The sequence below is a fragment of the Otolemur garnettii genome, unplaced genomic scaffold (assembly GCF_000181295.1).
Source record: "Otolemur garnettii isolate 467f Iridium unplaced genomic scaffold, OtoGar3 scaffold00091, whole genome shotgun sequence".
NCBI lineage: Eukaryota > Metazoa > Chordata > Mammalia > Primates > Galagidae > Otolemur > Otolemur garnettii.
Window position 1 is genome coordinate 7,000,459 of NW_003852486.1, and position 12,756 is coordinate 7,013,214.

The 12,756-nt window shown below is 45.5% G+C and overlaps 1 protein-coding gene across 1 annotated transcript; it reads right to left on the reverse strand.

Moving 5' to 3' along the window:
• Positions 1 to 739: 739 nt before the first annotated feature.
• LOC105887472 (zinc finger protein 460) lies at positions 740 to 12,408 on the reverse strand. The gene is made up of 4 exons (XM_023516455.1): positions 12,069 to 12,408; positions 9,586 to 9,712; positions 6,779 to 6,874; positions 740 to 2,723 (listed from the first exon to the last, which is right to left on the reverse strand). The coding sequence occupies exons 1-4, from the start codon at positions 12,096 to 12,098 to the stop codon at positions 1,186 to 1,188; spliced, it is 1,791 nt and encodes a 596-aa protein (XP_023372223.1). The 5' UTR covers positions 12,099 to 12,408; the 3' UTR covers positions 740 to 1,185.
• Positions 12,409 to 12,756: the final 348 nt, after the last annotated feature.

Consider the following 12,756-nt stretch of genomic DNA (forward strand, 5'->3'; position numbering starts at 1 on the left):
AAAAAAAAGAAAGAAAGAAAGGAAAAGTATATGTACTGAATGGTTAAAGACACAGGGAGAAACAATTTGCTTTTTAAAAATCAGTCTTAAGTGTGATTGGTAATTACACTTAATTAATTATGTCCATTCATATGTACATCCTATCTCCTTAAAGATAAAATTATTTCATAACACAAGCCTCCATATTGCTCATACAGACTTATGCTCTTGCTTCTCAAGGTTAGATATAATGCTGTGGAACAAACCAGGTTTTCACAAAGTGTTTTCAAAAGTAACCTCATTTGTCAAACTGTACCAACACTGGACAGCAGTGAATGTATACAGGGAAAAATAAAAGAGGACAAGGCCCTTTTGTTTCGAAAACATTTCTCTCTCCTCAAATAAAATAATGACAAATTGCCATGGGCTTGTCAGGAAGTCTGAAAGGTGTGCTCCCATTTCTTTCTTTTCTGTGTCTCCTCCTCTTTTTTAAAAAGTATACCTGAGATAACATTTCACTGTAACTTAAGATGTGGCTGAATGTTTTCCTATGTGTAAGTTTAGAAAAAACCTGTTTCCGTGCTGTAACAATTTTCTTTTGAGACAGGGTCTTATGCTGTAACCCAGGATATAGTGCAGTGGTGTGATCCCAGCTCATGGCAGCCTAGCACTCCTGCTTCAGCATCCCAAGTAGCTGTGACTACAGGCACATGCCACTATACTTGGCTAATATTCCTTATTTATTGTAGAGATAGCGTCTTACTATGTTGCCCAGGCTAGTCTTGAAATCCTGGCCTCAAGCTATCATCTTGGCATAGCCTCCCAAGATGCTGCTATTACAGGTATGACACACTGCATCTGGCTGTGCCATGGCAATTTTGGAGTTAACATTACGGACACTTCCAACTATGGCTGCCAAAGGTCTAGATCTCTCTCAATGGTGAATTCTCAGACACATAAGACTCTAGGCTGGGTCAATTTCTAATATGATTCTTTAGATGGCAATTGAGGATCTCCAACAGGTTTTCCATAAAAATAGCACTTAAGAAGTTTCTCTTCAGTGTGAATGGCATGGCCAGATGTTGAGTAAGAAGTTTCCTTTCACCACAGATTTTCTTCAATAGTTATACTAAAAAATATTTCCCTAACAGAGTTCTTGTATGTTGATTGAAGTTTGAACACTTGTAGAAGGTCTTCCCATGTCTGTTACACTGGTAGGGTTTCATCCAGCACACACCCTTCGATGCAGAGAGAGGAATGAGCTTCGTCTGAAGGCTGTTCCACTTTCACTGCATTCATAGGACTACTTTCAGTGTGAATGATGGAGTGTTGAATGAGGTTTTCACTCTGGCAAGAAACTTTCTGACTCTTGATGCGTTGATAGGGCTTTTCTCCATTGTGAATGCGCTGATGCCTTGCAAGGGGTGACCTGCGGTTGAAAGCTTTCCCACAATCCACACACTCATATGGTTTCTCTCCAGTGTGGATGCTAAAGTGTCGAATAAGGTTTGTGCTCCGACAAAAGGCTTTCCCACACTCGATGCACTGATAAGGCTTCTCTCCAGTATGAACCCGCTGGTGCCTCCTAAGGCCCGACATGCGGGTAAAGGCCTTTCCACACTCTAGGCATTCATAGGGCTTCTCTCCAGTGTGGATGCTGAAGTGGCGAATAAGATCTTTCCCAATGCTAAAGGCTTTTCCACATACTTTGCAATCAAAAGGTTTTTCTCCAGTATGGGCCCGTATATGCAGGATAAAAGTGGAGTAGTGGGTGAAGGCCCTTCCACATTCATTGCACACATAAGGCTTCTCCCCAGTGTGAATCCTCTGGTGCTGCCTGAGGTGTGACCTGCAGTTGAAGGACTTTCCACACTCCATGCACTTATAGGGCTTCTCCCCAGTGTGGATGACGTAGTGTTGAATGAGATCTGTACTCTCACAAAAGCCTTTCCCACATTCACTGCACTCAAAGGGTTTTTTTCCAGTGTGGATCCTGCTATGCAAAACAAAATTGGAGCGGTAGGTAAAGGCCCTTCCACATTCATTGCACACATAAGGTTTCTCTCCAGAGTGAATCCGCAGGTGCCGTGTAAGGTGTGACCTACGGTTGAAGGCCTTTGCACACTCACTACATTCAAAAGGCTTCTCTCCAGAGTGAATTTGCTGGTGTCGTGTAAGGTGAGACCTGCGATTGAAGTTCTTCCCACACTCCAGGCACCGGTAGGGCTTCTCCCCTGTATGGATGATGTGGTGCTGAAGGAGGTGTTTGCTCTTGCTAAAGGCTTTCCCACATTCTGTGCAATCATAGGGCTTTACTCGAATGTGAATCTGCTCATGTTGAAAAAGGAGCCAATTTTTGTTAAACTCATTCCCACATTCCTCACATTTATAAGAATTTTCCCCTTCATGAATTAGGGGATATGAAACTGCTCCACAGGAGTCACATACCCAGAGACCACCTTCCGGAGAGACTTGTTCCTGTATAATCATTGAACATAAACCATTATCTGTCCCTAAAACATCATGCTCAGGGCTCATTTTCCAAGGCAGCTTCTCTCTCTCTGGGTCCATTTCTGGTCTCCAGTGGACTTCCTGCATTTCAAGTGACACATCCTGATCCTGGGCTTCTCCCAGCTGGGGGTCCCATGAGGTTCCCTGTGTCAGTTGTTCCTGGAGTGAGACTTCCTCAGGCATGTCTAGGTGAAGAAGGGCATGCTCTGAGGTCATGGGTTTGGTGTTATCACCTGAAGGAAATACAACAAAAGGGCTTATTAAGGATGGGCACACGGAAGAAATGAAATCCCCATTTAGTGAGAATAAGATGAGCCTCTTTGCTTTTTCCTTGTTACGACAATGGGGGCCGGATTGCTGTCTGTGGTGAATGTATCTTGCTCTAAAAGCCTATAGCTAGCTCTTACTCTGTAAATCTTTCTTTCTCAATAAAACCTCCATTATTTGCTAAAAAAAGAACAAATGAAAATAGTGATTACTTGAAAATAGCTATGATTTGCATCCTAAAATCCAGGTTTACAATTTATCTTTGGTGCTTGAATTCATTTTTTTTTTTTGAGACAGAGCCTCAAGCTGTCACGCTGGGTAGAGTGCTGTAGCATCACACTCACAGCAACCTCCAACTCCTGGGCTCAAGCAAGTCTCCTGCCTCGGCCTCCCAAGTAGCGGGGCCCACAGGCGCCCGCCACAATGCCTGGCCATTTTTTGGTTGCAGCCATCATTGTTGGGCTGGCCCAGGCTGGACTTGAACCTACCAGCTCAGGTGTACGTGGCTGGCACCTTAGCCACTTGAGCTCAGGTGCCAAGCCACACTTGAACTCTTGATACTTTTAAAGGAAAACCCAGAGGAAGAGGCTGAGACAGAGGACAGACAGTCTGGAATACAGAACCATGCTCACAGTCAAGACTGGGCTAAGTGAACATAATAAGAATGACACTGTATGTGAGGAATTTACTCAAAGCAAAAACATGTCAAGGTACTAGGGAGGCTGGGGAACGTGGAGCACCTAATGCAGCCAAGATGGGAAAAATGAAAAGGTCAGCCATGCTTCCCAGAAGTTGTGCCTCATGAGCTGAGTCCTAAAGGAGAGGTGCAGCTGCCATCTAGAGAAGTTGGAAAGGAAGCTTCTGCCTTAGGAAATAAATGTACAAAGGCAGAGTCTTCAGAGAATAAAGGGAACTGCAGTGAGAGGATGTTAGCCCATGAGAGATGGGTTGGTGAGGATACAAAGCAGGTGAGGGGCGGCGCCTGTGGCTCAAAGGAGTAGGGCGCCAGCCCCATATACTAGAGTTGGCAGGTTCAAATCTGGCCTTGGCCAAAAAGTGAAAAAAAAAAAAAAGTATGGGCGGTGCCTGTGGCTCAGTAAGCAGGACGCTGACCCAATATACTGAGGGTGGTGGGTTTAAACTCAGCCCCAGCCAAACTGCAACAAGAAAATAGCCAGGCGTTGTGGTGGGCACCTGTAGCCCCAGCTACTCGAGAGGCTGAGGCAAGAGAATTACCTAAGCCCAAGAGCTACCTAGGGCAATAGCTTGAAGCTGTCTCAAAAAAAAAGTTAGAGGCTGTGTGAATACAATGGTTTAAGACAACAAAAATCATAGATCCAGCAGAATTCAGTATTAGCTGTTTTTGCGGCACTCAGTAAGCCACAGAAAATGTTATAAAACTCTGTGTGGCACCTGTGGCTCAAAGAGTAAGGGCACTGGCCCCATCTACCATAGGTGACAGGTTCAGACCCAGCCCGGACAAAAACTGCAAAAAAAAAAAAGATGTCATAAAACTCCAAGTAATCTGCTAAGAAAACAAAGCTAAACATAGTCTCTGCCTGATAAAGATGAAGAAGAAATGAAACACTGTATATCCATGCTCAGCACAGAGCCAGGCACCTCTGAGTAGGAAGCCAATGCATATTAGCTACCATTTTTTATTATTGGCTACTCAAAGAATAGACATCTGGGAACCTACTTGAAAGTAGAATTGGCTTGGCGCCTGTGGCTCAAGTGGCTAAGGCGCCAGCCACATACACCTAAGGTGGCGGGTTCAAATCCAGCCCAGGCCCACCAAACAACAAAGATGGCTGCAACCAAAAAAAAAAAAAAAAAAAAAAATAGCCAGGCGTTGTGGCTGGTGCCTGTGGTCCCAGCTACTTGGGAGGCAGAGGCAGGAGACTCGCTTGAGCCCAGGAGTTGGAGGTTTCTGTGATGCCACGGCACTCTATCCAGGGGGACAGCTTGAGGCTCTGTCTCAAAAAAAAAAAAAAAAGAAAAAAGAATGTGTGAATTAACATTAGAGAATATTTAATAGTAATAAGTAAAAATGGGCTGCGAGACACCTAATCAAGCCAACATTCAAGTGAATATCAGAGTAAGAACAGAATGGTAAATCTAGAAATAATAGGAAAGAGAATCTAAAAGGGCCAGATACTCAAGCTCAAGAAAATCTGAAAAAGGCCAGGCATGGTGGCTAACATCTGTAATCCCAACAATCTGGGAGGCTGAGACAGTTGGATTGCTTGAGCTCACAGTTTCCAGACCAGCCTGAGCAAGAGCAAGACCCTGTCTCTAAAAATAGCCAGGCATTGTGACTGGCACCTGTAGTCCAGCTACTTGGGAGGCAAGAGAATGGCTTGAGCCCAAGAGTTTGAGGTTGCTGTGAGCTATGACACTACAGCACTCTACAGAGGGCAACAAAGTGAGACTCTGTCTTCAAAAAAAAGAAAATCTGAAGTTTGTGCTGCACCTTCAGTTCAATGCTAATTATTACACTACAATATGTACTACAGTTAATTTACACAGCTGTGATCTAACACTACATCTATGATTATGTACATTTCTCTCTAAATCGTATCATGTACAGATTATATACCTAAGGTTTGATAACATTTTACCTATTTATAATAAACTTTAGTATATTTTGAGGTAGTAAATGATAACATATAGATTAGTATCTACATACAATCTGTGCATTCACGACATACCTTTTCCTTAATTTTTTCCGTATTTCTTGACTATACAGGTCATCTGTAAGTTTTTCAAATTATTGCAATCTCCAAAACATTTTCCAGTATATTTACTGAAAAAAAACCTCACTTATAAGTGAACCTGTACAATACAAACCCATGTAGATCAAAGGTCAGTTGTCCTTAGAAAGGCCTTGTTCCTCAGAGGGCAGAGGAAATATAAGCTATATCATCATAATGGCTGACATCACGGCTTAGCCATGTTATAGCTTACTTATACTGGGCTACTCACACTGGATCAGAAACAGATTCATGTATAATCTACTGCATCTTCAAACAAGATGACATATAAAATATTATTACTATAATTCTTTAGAAACAGACTGAGCACAGTGGACTGAGCAGATGTTCATCGAACCATTTCCTCTTCTTCTTCAGCATCCACATTCCCAGCCCCATACACCCAAGTGTGACAAAAGTCTTATCACTGGAATGTGAAGGGAAGTAATGTGTGTGGAAGTGGGTGTACTATGTTCCCTTCTTTCGCTCCCCTGCTACCAGCTGGGGGATGCCAGGGAAGACTTAACACCTCATGCTGATGACAGAAGGCACCCAGGTCTCTGAATAAAAACATAGCATAGAAGTCACTGCTGACCAAAACAGTTTCCGTATTCCAAAACACCAAAATTCTTCAGTATGTGTGTTAGAGCAGTTAGATTTAACATGGCTCAACTTACATACAAAGGCCAAGATCATGCAGCTTCCCCAGGGACACAAGCTGTTTTATGTTAAAGCTTGTTTTAAAACCCAAGCAGTTGGGTAGCGCCTGTAGCTCAGTGGGTAGGGCATGGGCCCCATATACGGAGGGTGGCAGGTTCAGATCCAGCCCTGACCAAATTGCAACAAAAAAATAGCTGGGCATTGTGGTGGGCGCCGATAGTCCCAGCTACTCGGGAGGCTGAGGCAAGAGAATCATCTAAGCCTAGGAGTTGGAGGTTGCTATGAGCTGTATGATGCCACAGCACTCTACCCAGGATGATAAAGTGAGACTCTGTCTCTACAAAAAAAAAAAATAATAATAAAAATAAAAATAAATAAAAAATAAAACCCAAGCAGTTAGGGCCAAGATCATAAACTTATGTAGAAGCCGTGAAGAGTGTGATGGGGCTAAGCAGGGTGGAGGGCAGAGAGAGCACAAGTTAAATGGTTCTATGGATGAGCCCCTAGACAGGCTGCAACAGGAAGATTCCAACAAAATCCAGAGGCAGTGTTCATCTTTCTGTCTTCAAGCTGTCATCACCCCAACCTTCCCAGCTGTTGGCTCCTACCTGCACAGAAACTTTGGGAGAGATCTTCCTCCACTGCTGTTAAGTCCTCGCTGTGCTCCACCTTGCAGATTGACTCTGGTTGGGACAGAGGACAACCTGTGCACGGAGAACAAAAGAAGACACATGGACTTTGGGTGGAAGATGGAAACTCTCGGTCTAGTCTGAGACTTCAGTATGGAAAAGACCTTAAAATGAAGTTACTGTCTTCCAAGTAAAAGTTATATTCATGCCATGCTGTAGTCTATTAAGTGTGCAGTAGCATTGTTGTCTTATAAAAAAAATGTATACACATTAATTAAATAAAATTTATTGTGGGCACAGTGGCTCATACCTGTAGTGCAAACTACTAGGAAGTCTGATGGGGTAGAATTGCTTGAACCCAGGAGTTTTAGGCTGCAGTAAGCTAGGACTACACCACTGCACACCAGGGAGACTCTGTCTCCAAGAAAGAAAAAAATACTTTATTGCTAAGAAATTACAATGCTCATCTGAGCCTTAAGTGAGTTATTCTTTTCACTAGTGGAGGATCTTGCTTTCATGTTGATGGCTGCTGACTGATCAGGGTGATGCTGTTGAAAATTGGGGTGCCTCTGGCAGTTTCTTACAATAAGAAAACAGTAAAGTTTGCGGAATCAATTCAGTCTCCCTTTCACAAAAGATTTCTCTGTAGCATGTGATGCTGTTTGACAGCATCTGACCCACAGTAAAACTTCAAAATGGTAGTTACCCTCTCAAACCTTCCTGCTACTTTATCAACTAAGTTTATGCAGCAGTCTAAATTCTTTGTTGTCATTTCAAAAATATTCATATATCTTCACCAGGGATAGATTCCAAATGACCAAACGACTTTCTTTGCTCCAGGCAGAAGCAATTTCTTATCCATTCAAGTTTCACATCTTTATGTTCTACTTTTAAGTCTAGTTCTCTTGCTGCTTCTACCACATCTGCAATTACTTCCTCCACTGAACCTTGAACTCTTCAAAGGCATCCACGAGGATCAGAACTGACTTCTTCTACATTCCTCTTAATGTTTATATTTTGACCTTCTCCCATGAATGACAAAAAAAATTTTTTTTTTTGGAGACAGAGTCTCACTTTGTCGCCCTCAGTAGAGTGTCTTGGAGTCACAGCTCATAGCAAGAGGTGGAGGCACCTACTCAAATTCTTGGACTTAAGTGATTCTCTTGCCTCAGCCTCCCAGAGTGGACTACAGGCACCTGCCACATGCCTGGCTATTTTTAGAGATGAGGTCTCGCTCTGGCTCAGGCTGGCCTCAAACTCATGAGCTCAGGCAATCCATCCACCTCAGCCTCCCAGAGTGCTAGGATTATAGGCATGAACCACCACAACCGGCCTAAATCACAATTTTTTTTTTTTTTGCAGTTTTTGGCTGGGGCCCGGTTTGAAGCCACCACCTCTGGTATATGGGGCTGGCACCCTACTCCTTTGAGCCATAGGTGCTGCCTATCACAAAGGTTTTTAATGGCATATAGAATGGTCAGAGCACAATTGTGCTTCCTCCTAGCTACTACATGTATCTCAGTCCCTCAAAGGGTCCCACCTGCTTGGGTGGTGTCTGGCTCAGTGAGTAGGGCGCCAGCCCCATATACTGAGGGTGACGGGTTCAAACCCAGCCCTGGCCAAACTGCAACAAAAAGGAGCCGGGCATTGTGGCTGACGCCTGTAGTCCCCGCTACTCAAGAGGCTGAGGCAAGAGAATCACCTAAGCCCAGGAATTAAAGGTTGCTGTAAGCTATGACACCATAGCGCTCTACCGAGGGCAACATAGTGAGATACTGTCTCAAAAAAAAAAGAGAGAGAAAAATGGCTGGGTGTTGTGGCAGGCACCTGTAGTCCCAGCTACTTGGAGGCTGAGGCAACAGAACTGCCTAAGCCCAGGAGTTGGAGGTTGCTGTGAGCTGTGACGCTATGGCACTCTATCGAGGGTGACAAAGTGAGACTGTCTATTAAAAAAGGAAAGAAAAGAAAAGAAAAATCTGCTTTGGTTTCCACAAAACACCCTCCAATACTTCCAAACACATTATTCACCTTTGCCTGTTATCAAAGGCAAACTATCTTTCTTCCTTATACCTCCGTAACTAAAATACAAGGAGATCAGAAAAAAAGTCCAGGCTCGGCGCCCATAGCACAGGTTATGGCGCCAGCCACATACACTGAAGTTGGTGGGTTCCAACCTGGCCGGGGCCAGCTAACTAACAATAACAACTGCAACAACAAAAAAAAAGCCTGGCACTGTGGCAGGCACCTGTAGTCCCAGCTACTTGGGAGGCTGAGGCAAGAGAATCGCTTGAGCCTAAGAGTTTAAGGTTGCTGTGAGCTGTGACAGCACCGCACTCTACTGAGGGTGACATGGTGAGACTCTTGTCTTAAAAAAGAAAGAAAGAGGCCTGGCGCCTGTGTCTCAAGTGGCTAAGGCACCAACCTCATACCACTGGGCTGGCGGGTTCGAATCCAGCCTGGCCTGCCAAACAACAATGACAGCCAAAAAACAGCCAGGTGTTGTGGCAGGAGCCTGTAGTCCCAGCTACTTGGGAGGTGGAGGCAGGAGAATCACTTGAACCCAGGAGTTGAAGGTTGCTGTGAGCTGTGATACCATAGCACTCTACCCAGGGCAACAGCTTGAGGCTCTGTTTCAAAAAAAAAGAAAAAGAAAGAAAGAAAAGTCCAGAACATGAGTTAACAGAAGAGTAGGTCCCTGATGCCTTTTCAACCAGCAAGGCCTGAAGCCAGAGGGTAGAATGAAGGATGCTTAAGGTGCCCCACATAGTGGAGAGGATGGGACTTACCCAGAGAGACTAGATGCCCACAAGTCTCCAGCATCACTTCCTGGTACAAGGTCCTCTGGGTCAAGTCCAGCTGCCCCCACTCCTCCTGGGTAAATGTCACAGCCACATCCTCAAAGGTCACAGACACCTACAAAGTCAAACAGAGGCAGCACTGTTTGCCTTGGGTCTGGGGAATAGGATTATAACCTGTCACTCCAGTAATGCAAAAGACTGATAGTGATCCAAGGGCCAAATCATCAAGTAGCCCCAGAGGGCTCAGATCTATGCCAGGCTGAAGGAGAAAGTAGATCCTATCTTGGATGGATTATCACAGGGTATAAGAGAGAGAAGCCTCCCATGCAGGAAGTCATTGGAGACTAAAAGTTAGGACCATTAAGAGTGGAATGTGAAGCAAAGACATGGGCTCTCAGAAATCAAATGAATGGGAAAAAAATTATAATACCAGTAACAACAAAAACAGCACCTGCCAGTCCTCACTGTATCTGCCTCATACAGAGGCTTTCCAGGCCGTGGCAAAGTGACAAAAAGTTCCCAGCTTATAAGCCAGACTAAACTAAAATCTGCAGGCTAAAACTAAAATCCTGAAATTAACACATGCCTGCTGGTGTGATCTTGGGAACCTCAACCTCAATTTACAGGTCAATACAACAGCGTTACTCACTTTACTAAGAACAGTCAAAAGACTTTTTTTGGGGGGGGTGCCAGGGCTGGGCTGGGGTTTTTTTATATGCCACCTCCAGCATATGGGGCCAGCACTCTACTCCTCTGAACCACAGGCACCGCCCCAAAAGACTTTCTTTAAAAAGTTTGTAAAGGAACACTGGGGTGAAAGGCCACAGCCTCTAAGGTCAACAGTATCATCACCTCCATACTACCCTTAGAGACCTGAGCCCCAAGAGCACTATCAGTTCACTTCAATTCACATGTTTTATAAGTACAGGCAGGAGTTGAACTCAAGTCCCTCTGGTCTGAGTTCTACTCAGATAACCCTCACACTCTTCCAGCAGTAAAGTTCATTCACAGTTAATGAGGAGGTGAAGCACTACAAATCTGTACATCCATTTCAGCCAACCTAAAACAGGGATATGCACAGAAGAGCCCAATCAACATCACCCACCTCACTGAAAAGTCACCTGAGGTGGAGGCATCTACCACAGAAGTGGCAGGGCCTATACCAGCTCCCATTGCCTTCAATACTCATTCTGGAAAATACCCACAGAGAGTCCACAATGAGCCATCACTTCTTTTTCTATCTGAGTCCTCCCAGCAAGTATCCATGAGGCCAAGACACTTCAGGAACAGGGAAAAAGAGTCACAGAGGATATACCAGGCCATAGCCATGAGAAAATGGACTCTGTCTGGCCAGGATGTCCGTCCTGGCTGAGTAGGAAGGAGCATTCAGCAAAAGACCACATGATCTTGTCTACCGAAGACATGCGTCAGCAGGTAAGGGGGTGGGAAGAACCAACAGGAAATCACACAGGACCCCTGGGAAATGCTGAGATAACCAATATGCCAATTTTTTTGTCCACACAGTTCCACCTGCCAGAAATACTATGTCCTCACTTGCTCAAGCCCACCTGCTGGAAGTAGGCCTGCTCATTTTGTAAAGGTTTCTTTGGTCCTCAGCCATAGAACTCTGTATCAACTGTGCTGGTGAATATACAAGTTGCTAGTTTCTGATACGTAAGAGCTGCAGTGAATGATCTAGGGTAGGTAATTGAACCTCAGAAAGGGGCCTCAAGTTTCTCTTCTGTAAGACAATAATGACAAAAGAACCTAACTAAAACGACTTGAAGATTAAATGAGGTGATGTATAATGCTTGTCTATCAGGCCACAACAAGGACTCAATGGAGGTCAGCTACTCCATTTCTTTCTAATTATTTGTTTTGTCTTTGCTCCTATAACATCCTGCAACAATCCAGCAAGTGTTTTTAATATTGCCAGATTCCCTACAGAAAAATGCCAGACTGTGGGGAAGGGACCACTTTTACTTGATATTAAAAAAGACCTCTCCTAAGAGGTGACATCTGAGCAGGGGGTACAAGGATGTAAGACGGAGGATGCAGTTACAAGGATCGCGTCTTAGGCAAACGGAAGTGCAAGGACAAAGGCTGGGAAATGCAAGAGAACTCTGCATGGGTGTCTGAAGAGCAAAGGACCAAGGAGACACGGAAGGACAAGGTTAGGAGAGGTCGGCCAGGGAAAACGGGGTAGGACTTGCAGGCAACACGAGGTCGGATCGATGCCACATGTGATGAGAGCCCTTAGAAGGATCATTCACCCATGAACCACCGACTGAGCCCCTGTCAGAGGCCTGACGCTGCTGGAGCACTGCGGATGAAATAAGGAACAAGCCACGACCACTACCCATAAAAAAACAACAACGAGACACCCAGTGGCCTTCTCCGCTCCCACCCCGCCCAGGAGGCCTCCCCAAAACAGCAGAGCAGCACCAAGGCCAGAATCCTCGTCCTCTCACCTGCGCCGGCTCCGTCCAAGACGCTGCCATCCTGGGACCTTGTGGACCGAGCGGGGCCCAAGATCCGATGGGCTCGACCGAACCTTGGCCCTTCTCCGTCTCGGACGGGGTGACGTCGGCTGACTTCCGCACTCCGAGCCTCAGTTTTACCCGAGAAAAATTCACACAAAGCCCAGGATCCCGCGTCCGAGTTGTTAAAGACGGAGAGCTGGCGCAGAGGTTGGGGCCCCGACAGACGCCCAGGGGACACCCGTTAGGGAAGAACGGACGTATCAGGCTAGTGGACACGCGGAGAGTGAGGCAACTCCCTCAATGCCCTCCCTGCTGCGGCCTGGTAAAAACCGGCCTCTTCTCCATGCCAGACAGGCAAAAGACCGACGCGGCGCGGGGAGATGACGTCACCGCGAGAGGAAACGGCAGTACTGCCTCCCTGAGAGTCGCCCCGGTCCTGGGCGGTCATTGGCTCAGAGCCCGCGGGAGACGCACCAGGCAATGCCTTCGGGATTATGCAGTTTTCCTTCATCATACGTGGCCTGGCGTGGGTACTTTTTGAAGTGCATGTTCCTACATGTTAATGAGCTTAAAGACTGAGTGTAGCTTTCGGGCCGCCTTTGTACACACTGCAGAAGTCGGAGGGCCCAAACGACGCTTTCTTTTTTTTCTTTTTTTGAGACAGAGCCTCAAGCTG